Genomic DNA, 20,609 nt, shown 5'->3' on the forward strand with positions numbered 1-20,609 from the left:
CTGTTACGTAACGATTAAGGATACGATGTCGATGTCGGGTATTCACAGTGTCGAGTAACGACAGATTTGTTTTTCTTGAATTTTTTCGCGTCAAACGCGAAAATGCAGCAGGAGGATCAACGTGGTTCTAATTAAATTCGCAATTATCCAGGTATTAATTCGAAAGCTTTTTAGATCGGGACGATATCTTGGTTAGTCGAGCCGCGCACGCGCAAACGTTGCTCGTTAGACGATGATCCATTTAGCGGAGTGGAATTCTGACTCGTCTCGAATGAATTATGCATTTCTGTCTCATTTTGTTGCGCCTACGAGTGGCATTTTAATCGCGATTTGGATTTTTCTTCACAATCGTGAGATTGAATCGAAGTTAAAGTAATCAAATAATTGATATAATAGAGGATATTGTAGAAATATCTAATGAAAATGTTTGTATAAACTTTTCATTCATTCCTAATGTTTGCATAACGGCGTAAAATCCTAATCAATATTCCATTCTCGCCCCGGTAAGATTAATTTTCTAAGAAACGATGCGCAGCAAAACATCAAAGGTCGATTGTAATTAATGAATAATTTCCCAGGAAGGACGGATCACGATTACGAGGAAACCGTTTAATATGCGAATCGAAACGCCGTCGATTCACTCTCTGAAACGTCTCGAGTCATCGCATTCGTATTTGAATCACGAACGGATCATTATAAAGCGTGATCTCTATCTAACGTTTCGATCTAACGTTTCCCGTCTTCGAAAGGAAGAAGAGTCAAAGGTTTCTCAGAGCGAAGAAAAAAATTGTTGCGCTGGTCAAACAATGACGTAGCTTTAATAAAAAAAAAAAGAAATTCGAGACGAATTACACGACTCCTTTCTATTATATTATAATTCGAAAGCAATCGCTGGAGAGGGATCTGGATCGTGGCATTCGTGAACTCACGCCGATCCGTGTCTCGTCGTTCGTGTCGTGAAAACGACGAGCAACGGATTTTCCCCCCCCCCATCTCGTTCGCTATCTTGGGAAAAATCACTCGTGATATCTACGACTCGATTGTTGAACGAATTTTCCAAGCAAATCTCGCGTGTAATGGAAACCATGATTAAGAAAATTTTCTCAGAAAGAAATCGTGAAAATAACCTTAAAATATTTTAATATTCTAAATTAGAGATTATTAATAAATAATGCTCATATATCTTGTTGTATTATAATAATTAATTCACTGATAGTTTACATAAAATGATGCTTCGATGTTTGATTATAAAAAAATATATCTCAAACTAACTTTTTAAAAATTATAATTCTTTTTATACAACATGATATTATAAAATATTATATCAAGATTATGTTACACAAGATGTTTGAAGAAAAGAGAAAATTTAATCAAAAATAACCTAGCAGTCTACACAGTTACATCAAAAATTAATTTCTAAACTATCAAAAAAGAAGGAAGAAACGTTGATCGATATCGAATCTTTTAAAACCCATTCATCATCGCCTCGAAACTCGACGAGTGCAATGCGAAAACATTCGAGCGATAATTAAATTCTTCGCTCGATTAAACGACAATTACAGAGAACATCGATAAAATTTCGTTTATATTTTGCTCCCGCTCCCGTGCGTCTCTTAAATCAGGCTGGTGAGGGGAGGGGCACGCATTACGTGTACGTACTGACGCAAATCAATTGCAAAAGAAGCTTCCTCGCCTCATTAAGATCCTCGACGCAATGAAACGTGCGCGCCGCGTTCGTCTAGCCGCAATAGCACGTGCAAACGGACGCTCGGTGTTGCCAATAGAAATGGCTTAGTCGGATATTGGAAAGGATGTTTTTCTCCTTTCTGCACCGAGAATCGATCGAATTAATGCTTAAACAATACCCTTAAATCGTGGCTTGCTTTTTTTTTTAAACGTAGGATTAAAATTGAAATTGAAATTTTTGTTTCCATCCACTGTTTGCTTATCTAACTTAATTACTAATCTTTCATCAAACTGTTCAATATGGATAAAAATGTAAAAAATATGAATTTGTTAGATTCGATTGTTATAAATCGATTCAAAAGTCTGAGAGATGAAGAAATTTGAAATGATATAGAAGTGGAATCGTTCATCCAATAATGGACGACCAGGAGCAATTACTCGAACCCGTCATTTCGCAACACTTATTACCCGTTTAATTTTAACGCGCATTAAAACTTTCCCCTTGCCCGTTTCTAACATTGCCCATTTCGATTGTTGAGAACTTCTCGAAGCATTTAAACTTTATTACATATCCTTTTTTTTTTAACATGAGAATCCTCGCGTTCGAAAGCGAAATTACGTAACGGAATTCTAATGAGCCTCGTTTTTCACGCATTCGTGCTCACCGCCGATCGGATTGTGTTATTTTAATCCTTTAATGGATGATCTAATCGTTTATCTGAAATGAAGTAAGTATCTTACCTTGGTGTTGTAGACGATTTAATGTTGATCGTTAAAAATTTTCTCTCCGTTCACGCTTCGGGGTAATTCTTCTCTAAAAAATCACTGGAGTTTTTTTTATAAAATTTTATGATTCAATTGCACAATTCGCTATTATATTTGCATGTAATTTTTTAATTTGGTATTTATTAAATTTTTGAATTATGAATATATCCAAAAATATCCAAACTAATTTACTCTTCAATTTGCTAAATTATATTTCTAGATTTTTCTTTGGTTAAAATATAAATAATTGAGTGCATTGAACGAGTGATAACAATTTCATTTTCAATTTTAAAATTAATTTTATCCAACATTTAATTATTTAATATATACTATTTAATATCAAAAAAGTTAAATTATAATTATTATTGATTAATTCTAAAATTCTAAAATCAATAAATTTAATTATAATCATAAACATTTTAAATTTCTTTATCTTTACTTAAATTAATTTCAGAATTTTCAAAAACTTTCATTTATTGTTTCAGAATTCTCTATTAATTTTATTTATATTTTTAATAATTTTAAATTTTATTATGAATATTCACAAAAATATCCAAATTAATTTACTCTTAGGTTTTTTTCAATTTTTGCCAAATTATATTTCTAGATTTTTCTCTGGTTAAGATATAAATAATTGAGTGCATTGAACGAGTGATAACAATTTCATTTTCAATTTTGAAATTAATTTGATCCAACATTTAATTATTTAATATATACTATTTAATATCAAAAAAGTTAAATTATAATTATTATTGATTAATTCTAAATTTCGCCTAAAATCAATAAATTTAATTATAATCATAAACATTTTAAATTTCTTTATCTTTGCTTAAATTAATTTCAGAATTAAACTTTCATTTATTGTTTCAGAATTCTCTATTAATTTTATTTATATTTTTAATAATTTTAAATTTTATTATGAATATTCACAAAAATATCCAAATTAATTTACTCTTAGGTTTTTTTCAATTTTTGCCAAATTATATTTCTAGATTTTTCTCTGGTTAAGATATAAATAATTGAGTGCATTGCACGAGTGATAACAATTTCATTTTCAATTTTAAAATTAATTTGATCCAACATTTAATTATTTAATATATACTATTTAATATCAAAAAAGTTAAATTATAATTATTATTGATTAATTCTAAAATTCTAAAATCAATAAATTTAATTATAATCATAAACATTTTAAATTTCTTTATCTTTGCTGAATTAATTTCAGAATTAAACTTTCATTTATTGTTTCAGAATTCTCTATTAATTATAATTTTATTTATATTTTTAATAATTTTAAATTTTATATATAATTCATTTTAATTTTAAAATTATAATATAATTTTATATTATTATTTATTATATTTAATAATACAATTACAAACAAACTTATTATTCATATAATAATATATATTATTATTTATATTAGTATAAAAATTAAATAAATTGAGTTTTTTTATATATATATAAATATTTACAAAACCAATATTTTAATATATACTAAATATTTATGTTCATTGTAATTCAAAAGAGTGAATTAATAGCGAATAAAGCGAATTATCGAAATCGAGATACAGAAGGATCGGGCGTGATCAAAGGAGCGAGAGAAAAAGGATTCCCCTCCCCTCCCCGTTATATATTTGGAGCAACGAAGAATTCTCACTTGGAACGGCTGACAATTTGATTGGTATCCGGTCGGGAGCAGCGGTATCGCAACATCGTCGAATCGGGACAGCCGCGTACACCGGCGATTTATCTTGATTTACACGTGATCGTGATGCCGGTTACCCCGTAATTGAATCATAGCGCTTCGCCCGTGCACATTCTTTATGTCGGGCAACTCGACTCGTGGCGACTCCCCCCACCCCCGCCCGCGATTCATCGTCCTCCCGCGCCTCGTAATTTGTGGTTTCAGAGACAAGGCGTACCGTCGAATATAAGACCCTCGAGCGAGCGTGTATACGAGTTTACATTACGATTCTAGGGAGTAGCAGGTATGCTTCTCTCGAATATGTGCCAGCCTCGATAAAATTTATTCGACTTTTTAACTGTATCGTCGTATCTTTTTTTCTTCGATGTTTATTTACGTTGAACGGTGTTGTATGTGAAAACATATAGTTGGAAGGATATCTTGGAAATTGGAGGAAGTAGGAAAAAATTGTTTTTCTTTTTTTTTTTTGAATTATATGATAGTTTAGTGATGGAAGATAAGATAATAGATTTTAAAATTATATATTGATCTTTCTTCCGGAACGTTTCTCACTTCTTTGATAAAATTCTATTCCCACAGTGATTATTGTCGTTTGACTCATCGTTGTTGAATCGATAACTGATTGAGAATGTTTGTCCATCTTCTTTTTTAAAAACTTTAAAAAATTCTATTCATCTGCGAAGTATAAGAGTTAAATAAAATTCAGAAATTGTTCCAATTTATATTTACTATTGATTTTTAATATTGATGAGGATTTCGCATGCACAAAGACGCATCGTCTAATACGTAGTCCATCCAAATTTGCATACAAATTTGTAATGACTTTCTCGTTAAGAACTTCACGTGTTTCTGGTTGCTCTATCACGATCTCGACTGCATTGTTGATGAAACGCGGAAGAAGTTCCCCTGGTGCCGACTTCTCCTGACAGATGGCGCCACCCTTCTCAGACAGCAAAATTGAACACTGCCGTTACTTTTTTTTGTGCACTCTCTCACGATGTCGACGCAGAATAAAGTTAATCGTTACTTTTCGTATTTACTTTAAAAAAAAGACATCCTCATTTATTCAAACTTTGCAAATTAAATTGAAACAAGTGTAATGATTAACTGTTGTACTATGTTTTCTATCAATCTTGTCGCCATTACATCACGTTACATATTTTATTATAAATAACAATTTTTTTTTTCTTGAAATTAAGAAGACTTTGATCGACAAGAATTCGATATTAAGATGAAATCTTGATAAAAAAGGACTAAACAAACCAGAATCGCTACCAACTTCATTAGAAGTATACTGATAATAGTGATTGTGGTTAACTTATTATTCAAAGTGTGGAGCTGCTCGTGTTCCGAATCATTGCCCACCAATCAGATAAATTTAATTGGTCAACCGACCAGTTTCGCATTTTATATAGATGGCAACACGTACACAACACGTACATCTGTGCAAGTACGTATTATCGATGTATCATTTCTAATAAAATTAAATAATCGCAATACTTGTGGAATACTTAAAATATCTAAATAAATACTAAACTAATCATACGAGAAAAATTTACCTTTTTATTACGTTCCATTAACTCTGAGATTATACGTTCCACGTGGATTTATTTTAATATTACAAAAATAGCGATAACTTATCCTTGTAAGGATATAGAATTACACTCAGCCTCGATTTAAAATTACAATTACATAAAAATTTAGAAAAAGTAATTAAAGTCTATACATATCGTAATATCTTATTCCATATAAAATATTGACTTGTCCAATCGATAAACGCTACTTTTCGAGATCGTTCCTCCTTCTCCTTTTCCACTATTCGAGTCTTCGAGATCTCGTTGTCCAACAAAGCCAAGCGAAATTTATCGGGTGGCCTCGGTTATCTCGCGAATCCGCCGTGTGGCCACTCGCGCACTTTCATCTCACGCGAAGCAATTCGCGTGATCGTTCGCTGCCCGGCGAAGTGAAAATCCTACATATCACGGGACGAAACTTCATCCGTTTTCACCGAGGATCCTTTAATATTCCACGAATACGATTTTCAACGATAAATTTCATCGGCCATTCGTAACAAAAGCACGATGAGAAGAGATAGAGAGACGGCTCATAATGATCGGGTCTCGGACACTACACACGTCGCGTGCTAGTTTTATTGTTCGTACGGGAGGAGAAACTTCTCGAGATTGATGCGTCCGTTTCTTAAAAATTTTAATTCAATTTCGCTCGATTTTTCGTATTATCGTTATCCTTTCGCGATATCATATAATATAATACATATTAACATAACGATAATATATACAACATAATAATATATACAGATTTAAAAATTATTATAAAATATAAAAATTAATATTATTATAAATATCGATATAAAAATTATTATTATTACGAGAGATATATATAGGAATTTAAAGTAAACTTGAAGAAAAAAAAAAAACTAGGATTCTATGAAGAAAAGAAGATTTCCAATTTTTAATTTTATGTTTGATATACAATATTTATTATTTAAGGATCGGATTGGAGTTTATATTATTTATTTATTTTCTTTATACTGATTCATTTTATATTTATAAGAGAAGAAAAATAAATTGATCTCAAATTTTATCTTCTTTTGTAAATTTTGATCAATATTGAACGGAGGACAGATGTAATTGGAGGCAGTCACGATATTTCGCGTGCATCAGGCAAATCTCATCTTGGAAGGGAAGGGATTTAAACTTGAATTATTAAAAACGTATTATATATTTAGGAAGAAAATTTTTCGTTCCTTACACAAATATTATTATTTGCTTAACAAGATTGATAGATTATTCTTTCAGAAATTTAAACAAATATTTAAACAATATTTTTCGATTTTGAACAAAAATAAAATTGGATATTCTTCGGATATTTTCTTTTAAGTTATTCGGTGATTTTTAAATATGGCGCTACCATATTGAATTTCCTTTATGTATAGCAACATGTGCGCGTCAGATGTAGGAGTTAGAGTGGCATTAAAATGTGTTTCACACTTGTCACGTATTTATCGTTGTAACTTCATTGTTGCTCCTTAAGAAATATTTTATAATTTATTTCTTACAGCCTCTTAATAAATAAACATTAACCATGGAGATTTTCAATATATAATTAGGTTATTTATATTTTTTATTCACGAAAATATTTCTCCATTTGCATCATATAAAATGATTTTCAATCAAAGAAATTCCTTTCGATAAAAATTTGATCAATTTTCTAAAGATATATCGTGAATGACTTTATTTATAAATAATAACGATAATAGAGATTTACTTTCTAATATTAAAAGTATCGATCCACAAACTGTACTTAAATAGAATTTTATCAATGATGTATAAAATCAATTTCAATAGAATGATATGATATGATAATGAAATTTCATCCTTGAATTTGTATTGTCAGAATTTTTTTCTAATTCTTAAAAGTGCATAAAGAAAGATAAATTATCAAAAATTATGAAAACATTAATCCAATTTTTCATTTTCTTAAATTCAAACAGTTATCTAAATCTCCAAACATCATTCTTCATCTAACTCTTTACTTATTTCATTACAGAAATCACTTTGTCACTTTGTGCCCAACAATTCAAAAATTATCACATATTACTTATCCTTCAAAGTTAAATAACACATTTCAAATCATTCTTCATTCAACCCAAATCCAATAACCATCTCTTCAACTCTCATTCTCGAAATCAACCTTCGAACATAAAAAAAAAAAAGAAGAAAAAGAAGAAAAAGACGCTCGACAAATCGGTCAAGATCGCAGCGAAACCGTCGCCACGTCGCGCCACATTCGTGGAGATCCTGGAGAGAGCGAGTGTTCGATTATCCCTCTCGTCGGCGGCGTCATCACGCATGCCCGTGTGGCGCGCCACTCGTGCAACCCCGACGACGCGCAACCCACCTCGTCTCGGCTTCTCGCCGCTGAAACGGCAGATATTTTGACAGTACGCCGCCCTGCATCCTCCGCCGCCGCTCCCTAATCCCAACGAGCGAGTTTTTCGCGCGAGAGTTTATCTCCGAAGATATCCCCCCCCCCCCTCTCCTTTCGTGCGTGCGTGCGTGCGTGTGTCGTTGCACCGCTCTCCGGAACCGGGTCAGTCGATAAAAACGTCGAGCGAAGTTACTCTAGTGCCGTGTCGAGTCGGGGGGAGGGGAGTGCAGAGAGAGAAAGAGAGAGAGAGAGAGAGAGAGATTCCACGTCCCGGTGGAACGAAAGCCGGAGACGAGACGACGCAACGCCGAGGGATGTGAAAGATGGAATCTCGTTGGAATCATCGATCGGTAATGAAGGGCGAACCGACGTGTAACAGTGGCGGCAATGTCCCCGGCGAGCGCGGTTATATCATTCGTCGTATATCACGTGTCGTGTGTGTAATTTAGTCGAATCGTGTTGTTGTTTTTTTCCACCGTTCGCCCGGGCGAGAAGAGAGAAAGAAAGGAAGGAAGGAAGAAGGAAGGAAGGAAGGCCTTGAATCTCTCTCTCTCTTTCTCGTTCCCTTGACCGGGCTCGTGTGCGTTGGAAGAGTGGGCGGATGCCGGTGTCCATACCAAGGACACGTATCCATACCGAGGAACAATGAGGATTTCAACGCGGTGGCTCGCGAGGATGTGCCGGGAATGCGGAGTGCGTAGCGTCTCGTGTCTTCGTGCCACGTCGTCGGGGAGGAGCTGCCCGTTGTTCCCTTTGAGACCCGTCAACGAGACCTAGCTCCTCCAGGCTCGGATTCGATTGTGGGGGGAAGAAGGAGTTGGAGGAGGCGGCCACGAGGACGATCTTTCGTGTGCTAAATACGTGTGTGTCGAGGGGAGGGGAGGTGTATGTATACGCGAGTGTGCGTGTGTGTGTATGTGTATATATATATATATATATATTGTGTGTTGCACGGCGTGGGAATAAATCGACCATCTAAGCCAGGGTGACACGATAGGTGAAGAGAGAGGGAGGAGGAGAGGGAGAGAGGAGGAAGCGAAAGAGGCGAAACAGGACGAAGGCACGATAAAAGAGAGGCTAACGAGGCGAACAGGATGAGTCACTTCGACTGGAAGCTGCTGCGCCGGAAGAAGGTACTACAACTCCAGCACACTGTCCCCGAACACACTTTCCGTGTGCTCCTATTCCGAACTCTTGACCCCTCGCATGCCTCGTCACCGTTACTCGACTTATCGACCCATGGAAAAATTAGCCACGGGGGTGGATTCTCCCGTATATCAAGATTCGTTTTGTCTCCTGCCCTCTTTCTTCTGTCTGTGGGATGATAGCGGCAATTTCCTCGTAAAATCTGTCCATTCTTTCGATGGATTTCTGTTGTTGACTGGGAACGATGAAATTGCGACTTTTTTTTTTTTTTCGAAAGGGGATTAAACTATTGAGAGAATTTGTTTTCGTCCGTGTTCCAAGTTTGTCCTACACTCGTCGCGTCTATTTTCTTCTTCGCGAAACACGGAAATCACGATTTAAGGAAATGTTTCCACGAACCATCGTAAAACACCGAGTCCTCTAGAAAGTCCTCTTCCATGCACGAGACGGGTGCTGATTGCTCGTTGAACAGTTCCAGTCTACCACTTGGCCCAGTTGCTTCCCGGTTATGCTACACCGTTCCTACACCGATGTAATTCAAGATTCTTTCTTTCTTTTTTTTTTTCTTTTTCGTGCAAGTCAGTTTACTTTCATCCGACAAATACAGTATTCCGTTTCTATACGATTCCGTGGACAACTGCGGTTAATGGGAATTTCGAGTCGTCCGCGTGAATCAGAACGATCGTGCGGAGCAGACTGTAGCTTTCTCTCCGATCGATATTGCAACAGTGTAGAAAAACCTATCTTCTCTCTAGGAATTCTCTCTAGTTTAATTAATAACCGAATTGCCGCTGGCGGCGCTCCTTTCCAGTTGGCGAATCCAATGTAACCTAACCTCGCAGCGTGTGTATATACTTTGTACTCGTCTCTGCGAGTATTCCATTGTCTCCGTAGTTGAATTCTTCTTCATTGTTCAGTGGCGAAAAAGATGTACGGTACACCGGTGTCCTATTAATGGTGGAATGACCAAGTAAATATCCAGTCTGCATGATTAACGAGATTACAGATAAGACGAGGCTATTGTGTATTTGGAAAACTTTTTACAACTCGAATTGAGGAAAACTAACCTAATAAATTACTTCGTTATGTATATGTTTTCTTGTCGTTATATATTATGTGTTTGATCGATTTTTCAAAACTTGTTTGACAAGATAACGCGAAGGAACGTGTCAATAATTTTATTATTATAAACCACTATCAATCAATCTGTGATTCTAAATAAGATCGAAACTCGATTTTTGCCAATCGTCTGGATTGCCTTTTCCTTCGAATCGCTATGAAGGAGGCGGATATGAAATTTCGAGCCTCGTTGAATCTCGTCGCTTCGGGGTCGTTCGTTCCACTGTACGGCGCAATTGCCACTTCGTTATTTTGTCGCTCAAAAGGGGCTGACTTTTCACCCTTCGGGCGCGACGACTTTTTATGCTCGATGACTCTTAACCGGTTAACTCGTGATCTTTGAAAAGTTACTTACTCTTCCTCATTAAAGAAGACGGGATTATTACTTTTTGTGTCGAATTTAAGAAACTGTTACGGTTTATTTCCATCTCGTTTCTTCCTCGAGAGTTGCTGGAATTCTTCGCTTTCTCTTTCTAAATTTCATCCTCCACTTGTTTTCTCTTACATAACAAATTTCATAGCTCGAACAATACGAGACGTAATAATCATCCGTTCCAAAATAACATTTACATTTAAAATCGTTACAATTTATTATACATAAAAATGAGATTATACATTTTCATTCTGAAAACTTAGAGAATCGAGGAGGAGCAAAGGGCGAGGCGCAATTGTACCAATCATTCCGCTTTCTCAAATTTGCCCGGATCCAAGGCTGAGCCGTGATTATTTCGAACACGCGCGCGATGAGACACTTCTCGATCGATCGGCCCGATCGACAAAATGTGGATCGTAACTCGCGCCGCGGGCCAGACGGTGAAAAACGGCGGGGAAAAGTTAGGCGGATTGGAATGGGAGGAGCGGTGGCGTGCCTCTAATTATCGGGGCCTGTGTACTCAGTGTGCAGTGTATTATGAAACTGGATCTATAAATATCAGTCGAAACAGCCCTATTAGCGGCGTAATGCGAACTTTCCTGCATAAAATTATCGCTTGCACGGAGAAAGCCGCTTACGGCTTAATTCATTTACCTTCCACCAATTATCCCGCAGATGCGCCTAGAAATTCTGGCCAACACGTATATAATGTAACGAGATCTTTGTCGTGGATTCGGTGACTGTACTTTCGTGTAAATGACGTTTCGATGTTACTTTATCGAGAAAGTCGATTGTGATCACGTATATATATAGACATCTCTATAAATGAATACATATATATATATATATATATATATATATATAAATTTTAAATTATGTAAATATTATATTTAATATTATTCTTATATATTTCTATTAGATAAGAATCTCTATTATATAAGAATAATTCTTATTCTTATATACTTCTTCTATATATATTTAATATTATTTCTTTTTTTTCTTTTCTACGATACGTGATAATTTATTGGATAAAATTATTGGAAAAATTACGAGATTTTTTTTAAATCATTTTTTAAATATATATATATATATATATAAATATAAATTTTAAATTATATAGTTATAATTTTAATAGTTTGAGGTTAGAGGAAAGGTTTAATAGAAATTTCATACAGTCATTATATTTAATATTATTTCTTTTTTTTTTTTTCTACGATACGTGATAATTTATTGGATAAAATTATTGGAAAAATTACGAGATTTTTTTTTAAATCATTTTTTAAATATATATATATATGTAAATATAAATTTTAAATTATAATTTCAATAGTTAGAGGTTAGAGGAAAGGTTTAATAGAAATTTCATCAAAACTATTTCTTTTTTTTCTTTTCTACGATACGTGATAATTTATTGGATAAAATTATTGGAAAAATTACGAGATTTTTTTTAAATCATTTTTTAAATATATATATATATATATAAATATAAATTTTAAATTATATAGTTATAATTTTAATAGTTTGAGGTTAGAGGAAAGGTTTAATAGAAATTTCATACAGTCATTATATTTAATATTATTTCTTTTTTTTTTTTTCTACGATACGTGATAATTTATTGGATAAAATTATTGGAAAAATTACGAGATTTTTTTTTAAATCATTTTTTAAATATATATATATATGTAAATATAAATTTTAAATTATAATTTCAATAGTTAGAGGTTAGAGGAAAGGTTTAATAGAAATTTCATCAAAACTATTTCTTTTTTTTCTTTTCTACGATACGTGATAATTTATTGGATAAAGTTATTGGAAAAATTACGAGATTTTTTTTAAATCATTTTTTAAATATATATATATATATGTAAATATAAATTTTAAATTATAATTTTAATAGTTAGAGGTTAGAGAAAAGGTTTAATAGAAATTTCATCAAAACTGTCGTCATTATATTTAATATTATTTCTTTTTTTTCTTTTCTACAATACGTGATAATTTATTGAATAAAATTACGAGATTTTTTTAAATCATTTTTCAAATTAATTTTTTATATGCAAGTCCTCGATTATTAATTACTTAAGAAAATGAAAGAACCAAGAAGAGGGAAAAGTTATTTTGCTTCGTCACATTTATGAGATAAATTCGATTCCCACGCTCAATGGCCATCTTTTTCATTTTTCGTTTCACCAAGGTTGAGCGTCACGAAAATCCGCCTTTATCCGAGGCACGTCGCGAGTATTCTAAGTATTCCCCGAGTTGAATCACCGTTTTCGACGCGTATTATTCCTTGTCCTTTTGACGATCTTCTACGCGACAATTTGACGCCCCTGCTTGTCAATCCTCCAAAGCGAGTATACTTGACAATATAATATCGCTTACTTCCTTCTTTTAATTCACGTACACAAGAATTTATACGTGGACAAATCCCCGTTTGCGTTTAATTAATCATTATCTTTGCCTGCAATCTTTCCTCGCAGAGTGTTGTACTTATCAGGTTTAGCTAATTAAATTTACCTCGCTTCCGAACTGATCTCGTTAATCTTGCTTCTCGAATCTCGCTCTCTCGTTTCGACAAATTAAAAGCTTTCGAGGGAGAGAGGAAAAAATTGAATAAAACTCGAAAACTTCCATTTTTCTTACTCCTTGGAATTTAATATACAATTTAATATACAATTATTTTTAATATACAATTTAATTTAATATACAATTTTAACGAATAAACTGTTATTGAATTTTGTGAGATCGTAAGAAAAATTCTGAAAATAGTTTAGATACAAGAACAAATGTGATATAATATTTCTTAAAATTTCTTTAAAACAGTTAGATAAGTTTTGCAAGATCGTAAGAAAAATTCTGAAAATAGTTTAGATACAAGAACGAATGTGATATAATATTTCTTAAAATTTCTCTAAAACGATAATCAACTGATAAAAAAAAGAGTACTATTTATTACCTATTTATAATACTTCTTCCAATTCGTTTCTTTTCTCTTTTTCTCCTTCTTTTTTCCCTATCTGTTGCGGGAACGAAACGATATCCCTCGAGTTAGCTCTCCAGGATCATCATCGTGTTTCCGGTAAAATAGTTGTCCAGGATACGGCCAGCGGTTATTGCATAAACCGTTGTTTCTGTGGCGTAGGTTCGATGGTATCGACACGCGGTTTCTCGTAATGGAAAGAGTTTTAAAACGTTTCGGTATTCAAACCGCGACGGGCACGGATCGTGCTGGGAAAACACGAACGAGCGGACGAATGGAGGCTATCTCTCTCTCTCTCTCTCTCTCATTCTCTCTCTGGGTGGAAGTTGAGAAATATGGAGCCGTTGTCATGTTAATGCGTCTTTATCGTCAAACTTTTTCTCCTTTTTTTACCGTATCTCTGTACCAAGCCAAAGTAAAACTTTCCAAAAAGCTTTTTTTCCCGCGCTACGTTTACCTTTGCTTTGCTTTGCTTTCGTGGGGGAGTTAAGTTTGGGAAAGTTTGGGAAACGCTGGAATTTTAACTTCTCGGGAAGATAATTCCGTTTAATTTAACGTTTCCACTTTGGAGAATCAAGTTTGATAGTAGAATAATACGCTGATTTTTTAATTGGAAATAATGACGGTTTAAATGGAAAAGGATTAAATTATATTCTTTCGTATGGAATTGGAAATAATTGGAAATATTTAAATATTTTACATTTTGCATTTCCAGATATTCGATTCCACGATATAAATGTTCACGAACTAAAATAATTTTTAGTTTTTCTTGGTTCTTTTATTTTCTTCTTAAGCAATTATTAATCGAAATTTATAATTTAAATTTAAAATAATCGAGGATAAAATCATAGAAAAGAAAAAAAGAAATGATATTAAATATAATGACGACAGTTTTTTAATTTATATCCTTTTCTGATGAAATTTCTATTTGTTATTAATGCACGATCCTATGAATTTTTCCAAAAAAAAATAAAAAATGATATCTTGCTTTTGATATAATCAATATATACGATTATTTTGAATTTTATCTTTATCGAAAATCAATATCCCTTAAATCATTTCGATTTAAATATTGAATACATTAATCTCTACACTTTTACAAAAACAGAACGAAAAAAAAACTTGGCAATAAAATCAAATAAAATAAATAACCTCAAAATAACTAATCGAAAGTTGGAAAGTTTCATCTGCTCGCAGAATCGAGAAGCAAATTCTTCGAACCCCAAACACGGCGAATCCCAAATTTTGGCGATTAACGAAGCCAAAGAGAGATGAAAATGTGCTTCATCAAAACCAGCATCCACTTTTTCACGATTAATAATCCATTTCATGTTGTTGCATCGTGTACTCTTAGTTGTCGAACTGTTCCAGGGTTGCCAACAACTTGACGCGAAAATGGCGGCAAATTCAAATCTCGCGTAAATTTTGGGACACCGTATATATTTGTTCGCAAAGTTTGGCGATCGATCCGTTATCGTTTCCCCGATTCGGACAGAAATCGAATCGTGATCGCGTGCAAGAGGCGAATTTCCCGTCTATGGGAGCAGGCTCAAAGTAGGCCAGCGTGCATTGGCCAGACTTGGGCGAGGGTGGAAGGAGGGTGGTCGATGCAGTTTACGAATCGATAACCGTGTCTGCAGTCGGCTATTTAAGTTTCGTCGGGCGCGATCAACCCGCAGGAATAGCCTTTTGTCGTCGACGTGATGAACGATTCCTTTTGTGTAATATAACGAATTATCGACAATTTTTTTTATTACTTACGTTTTATGTAATACGAGATAGTGAAAATAAAGGAAATTTGTTCCTGGTTGAAAAGATTTGAAGTCTTGAAATAGCAAGAGTCGAGGTGTATTCGACTCTTTTTTATTTTAAATCTTCTATTATCTTTAATATTTGTTTAATATTTCAATACGTCGTGCAAAATATTGAATCATTGTAATGTAAACGTGATTTGTATTGTTTATAAGTAAAGATAAATCGAGAATGGTAAAGTTATAAGAATTTTTAAAATATTGGATTACTTTTAACATTTGTTTAATATTTCAGTAGCTTGTTACGTCGTGCAAAATATTATAATAAACAATTTATATTATTTGTAAGTATAATGTAAAGATAAATCGAGAATGGTAAAGTTATAACAATTTTTAGAACATTGGATTACTTTTAACATTTGTTTAATATTTCAATAATTTGTTACGTCGTGCAATTATAATAAACGTGATTTATATTATTTATAAGTAAAGGTAAATCAAGAATGGTAAAGTTTTTAAAACAACAATTTTTAAAACATTGGATTACTTTTAATATTTGTTTAATAGCTTGTTAATATATATAATATATTTGTTTAATATTTCAATAGCTTGTTACATTATGCAAAATATTATAATAAACGTGATTTATATTATTTATAAGTAAAGATAAATCAAGAATGGTAAAGTTATAACAATTTTTAAAACATTGGATTACTTTTAATATTTGTTTAATATTTCAATAGCTTTACATTATGCAAAATATTATAATAAACGTGATTTATATTATTTATAAGTAAAGGTAAATCAAGAATGATAAATAATTTTTAAAACATTGGATTACTTTTAACATTTGTTTAATATTTCAATAGCTTATTATGCAAAATATTATAATAAACGTAATTTATATTATTTATAAGTAAAGATAAATCAAGAATGGTAAAGTTATAACAATTTTTAAAAAACATTGGAAAGAATCATTTTACGATTCTGGAAATCAAAACAAAGTGTAGAGTATAATTTGCATTAATTGAAACAAATTGGAAGAATAATATTTAATTCTAAGATTAAATATTCGAGAACCTGTCAAGATCAAATGTTGAATGAAATGAAAGAATTTTATTTAATATTATTTAGATTAAAAGAAATACTCCAAGAGAATCTCCAAGGATATTATAATACCTTTGAGAATGAAAATTATTCACTCGTTGGAAAAAAATACTGTCGAGAACAATTTTCCAAAATTTTACTCTCAAACGTATCGATATCATTTTTTGATTTTGATTATGAAAAAAGGCAACATAGAAAACGAGCATAATCGGCTTACGTTCATTTTCGATGGAAAACGAATTTTTTTATATTGTTAGATAATTTTTATATCTTATTTTGATGATAAATAATAGTAAAATAATAAAATAAGAATATCTTGCAAAAAAAAAAATAATAATGAAACGTTTAGAGAGAATGTAAATATATAATATAAGATAATATATATATAATAAATAATAATAAAACGACAAAATAATAAAACATAATCGGCTTACGTTCATTTTCGATGGAAAACGAATTTTTTTGTATTTTTAGATACTTTTTATATCTTATTTTGATGATAAATAATAGTAAAATAATAAAATAAGAATATCTTGCAAAAAAAAAAATAAATTTAGAGAGAATGTACTAAATATATAATATAAGATAATATATATATAAAAAATAATAATGAAACGTTTAGAGAGAATGTACTAAATATATAATATAATATATATGTAAGATATAATAAATATAAGAAGAATAACAAAAAGGATCGTAAAGTATATCGATTCAACTTAACATTGGCCGATAATACAATACGCCTAGGATGCCGTCTGATATAAATAACGCGTTTTCATTTATATTCGCCTGATAAGCCAAGGTTCACGGTGAATGATCTTTCCGGTGCGCGCGGTATTTCATATTACAAAGCGAGTCTTGTTAGAAGTGTTACAGTGTGTCCGCGTTCCTTCTCCACGGTTTTACGATTCCCTCCATTCAGAATAGGTAAATAGCTTATTCTTAGATAAGATCGAGTAGGACGAGAACGTCTCTTTTCTTCTTAACCATTTCTTATCTTCTTGTTGTACGCGTCTTGCATAATTCTCAATCGTGATTCGATTCACGATTCGTGAAAGATTTTCCTTTCCTACCTAGAAAATTTCATTCTCTATTTCTTTATACGTATAATATATCTTTTCTCATCGTTAATTTAAACTTTAAATCATCGATTTCACAAAGATTCGATAAAATTAATTTCCGAATAAAACTTTAATTTATTGCTTCAGAATTCTCTATTATAATTATAATTTTACTTTAATTTGTAATAAATTTTTATATTTTGTATATATAATTAATTAATACAATTAATTCAAAAACTACTACAAAACTACTACTATAATTTATTTAAAACAAATTATTAATAATTGTTTTAAAATTATCTCATTTATAAAATTTTATCAATAATTAAAAATATTAGTATAAAAATTTAACATAAATTTAATTAAATTATATTATATACAATTATTTTTTAAACATATTATATATTTCATAGAAATATAAATATATATATATATATATATATATTTTTTTATAATATTTATTTTCATTCAATATAAAATATTTATATATACACATATTTAAATATATAAATTTGAATTAAAAAAAAAAAAAGAAAAAAGAATTTCTTTCTGAAAAATTTCATCGAAATTAATCTCGCTGGTTCGAGAATGAGAAAGGAGAGAAAGCACGTGACATCGGAGACCTCCCAATTCGAGAGCCGTTGACGAGCACGCGTTTTAAATATACGCGTATTTCACGGGTTTAAATTTCGAGGGATCGAAGAAAAAAAGAAGAAGAAGAAGAAGAATGAAAACGTTTTAACGGAAGTTTATAATAAAGTTGGGAAAACCGGCAGGAGCTTGTCCAATCTTCGCGTGGACGTGGATATGTAAAGTCTCTTGATAAATTCCCCGGTTTTACGAGCCTCTGTAAATACAGGGCGGGGGAGGGAGGGTCTAATGGTATTGTCAATACATTTTTTACGAGCCGCTCTACGCCCACTTTTATGGGGACAAATAGGAAGCGATGATAGTGGCAGCGATGCCTCGAACGAGATCCAACCGCTTATGCGTGTTTCACTTTTTTCACCCCCCCTCCCCTTTTCGACGCGATTGGACACGCGATCGATCGTTTGTCTATTTCGAAAATGCCGGAGAAAGCGTTAACCACCCTGGGAACTGGCCTGGCCGAATCGTAAATTTCGTGGCGAATGTTTGAACGGAACGTGGAAACTTGTTTTCGTTAGTCGATCTCGTTGAACCAAGTGTTGTCTCGGAAATCTTTTCTTTTTCTTTTTCTTTTTACTACGTCGTTCTTCGATATCCGTCTGCGTTTTAAAGATCATTTTCTGCAATTAAAAACTGTTATTTGTTATTTTCGATTTTGTTTGTTTAAATTATTATTATATTTGTGTGTTGAAATTGGGGAGATGGATTTTTAATGGAAATTATTTAAGGTTAAAGAATTCACAATTTTTATTTCTTCACGCTCCGCAAAAATTGAAAATTGTTTGTGACTCGATATCTTTTAACATTAAGAACGAAAGTAAAAAAGTAATTAAGAATGGTATTGCTGTAAAAAAAATGATTAAAAATGCATGTCTAGTTATAATTGTATTGTAAATTTGATCATTGTTAATTCATGATCCTGGGAATCTTAATTCTGTACGAATAATTAGTCTTATTGAGGAACCATAAATATATAGTATTCCAGACCATAAGGCTGGAATAATATACAAGATTCCAATGTTTTTATGATTGGTTGATATATAAATCACTTTATAATTAAGATTTAAAATCTTTTGAATTTATGAATATCAAAATTGTAACTAAAATTTAAGATTTAAGATTAATTAGTTTATTTAATTTAAGTTTTAAGTTAAATAAATTATTATTTAGTGTTAAATCTTAAAAAAAGAGTTAAATTGTAAATTTAAAAATTGAAAATTAACATTTTTCTAATACTATTATATAATTATTATAGTTAATATATAGTTTAAAATATTAAATTGCAAATTTAAAGATTAATTTTTAATATACTACTATTTTTAATTATTTAATATTTATTTATATTTATATTTATTTATATTTATTTAATATTTTTCTTTTATTTAATATGCTACTCGATGTTAAAGCTTGCTATCAATTGAAATTGATACGAGACCTGTATCTTCTCCTCCACCCTCTATTCACCCTCTCGAAAGCAACTCGATACGATTCAATTCTAAGGGCACAGTAACATCCTTCAAACGGGGAGGAAAAGAAAAGTTGTGTCGAGGGATGTGTGCCGTTGACAAGCGATATATTTCACGATCTTCCACCTTCCATGCCAAATTTAAAGTTTTAAGTTGAATTGAAATTTTTAATACAGATTTAAATTTAAATCAAATTTAAAATTATATAGATTTATTTAAAAATTATCTTATATTTTAATTTGTTTTTTATTTAATTTTTATATAACATATTAAATTTAAATTTTAAATTTAAAATTTTTTTTTAAGAATTTATCTTGAATTTAAGTAAAAAAATTAATTATCACGCATATTATTCATGTTTTTTTATATACGATTATTATATTTAGTATAGAAAATTAACTTAAATTTTTGGGGTTTTTTAAAATTTTTTTAATATTTAAAAATAATGGTTTAATAAACATATATATATATAATTATTTATATATCAATATATAAGTATTGAATTAAATTATTTATATTTATATATATTTAAATGTACATATAATATATAAATATTTATATATATATAAATACTTAATATATATATATATATTTAAATATATTTTTAATATTTAATTATTTTTAATATTTTTAATAATAATTTTTAAAAATAATGGTTTAATAAATATATATATATAATTATTTATATATCAATATATAAGTATTGAATTAAATTATTTATATTTATATATATTTAAATGTACATATAATATATAAATATTTATATATATATAAATACTTAATATATATATATATATATATTTAAATATATTTTTAATATTTAATATTTAATATTTAATTATTTTTAATAT

At 31.1% G+C, this 20,609-nt stretch overlaps 1 protein-coding gene across 4 annotated transcripts in view; it reads left to right on the forward strand.

Moving 5' to 3' along the window:
• LOC410718 (puratrophin-1) overlaps positions 1 to 20,609 on the forward strand; it is a 401,681-nt gene that overhangs the window by 15,569 nt on the left and 365,503 nt on the right. Inside the window, exon 1 of one of the 4 annotated variants that reach the window (XM_026445384.1) lies at positions 8,225 to 9,243. The exons of the other annotated variants lie outside the window; for them this stretch is intronic. Within the exon in view, the coding sequence (XP_026301169.1) occupies positions 9,205 to 9,243 (39 nt within the window). The 5' untranslated portion in view covers positions 8,225 to 9,204. Of the gene's footprint in view, positions 1 to 8,224; positions 9,244 to 20,609 lie in introns of those variants that run through there. 4 annotated transcript variants of the gene reach the window in all.

Source organism: Apis mellifera, linkage group LG1 (genome assembly GCF_003254395.2).
Source record: "Apis mellifera strain DH4 linkage group LG1, Amel_HAv3.1, whole genome shotgun sequence".
NCBI lineage: Eukaryota > Metazoa > Arthropoda > Insecta > Hymenoptera > Apidae > Apis > Apis mellifera.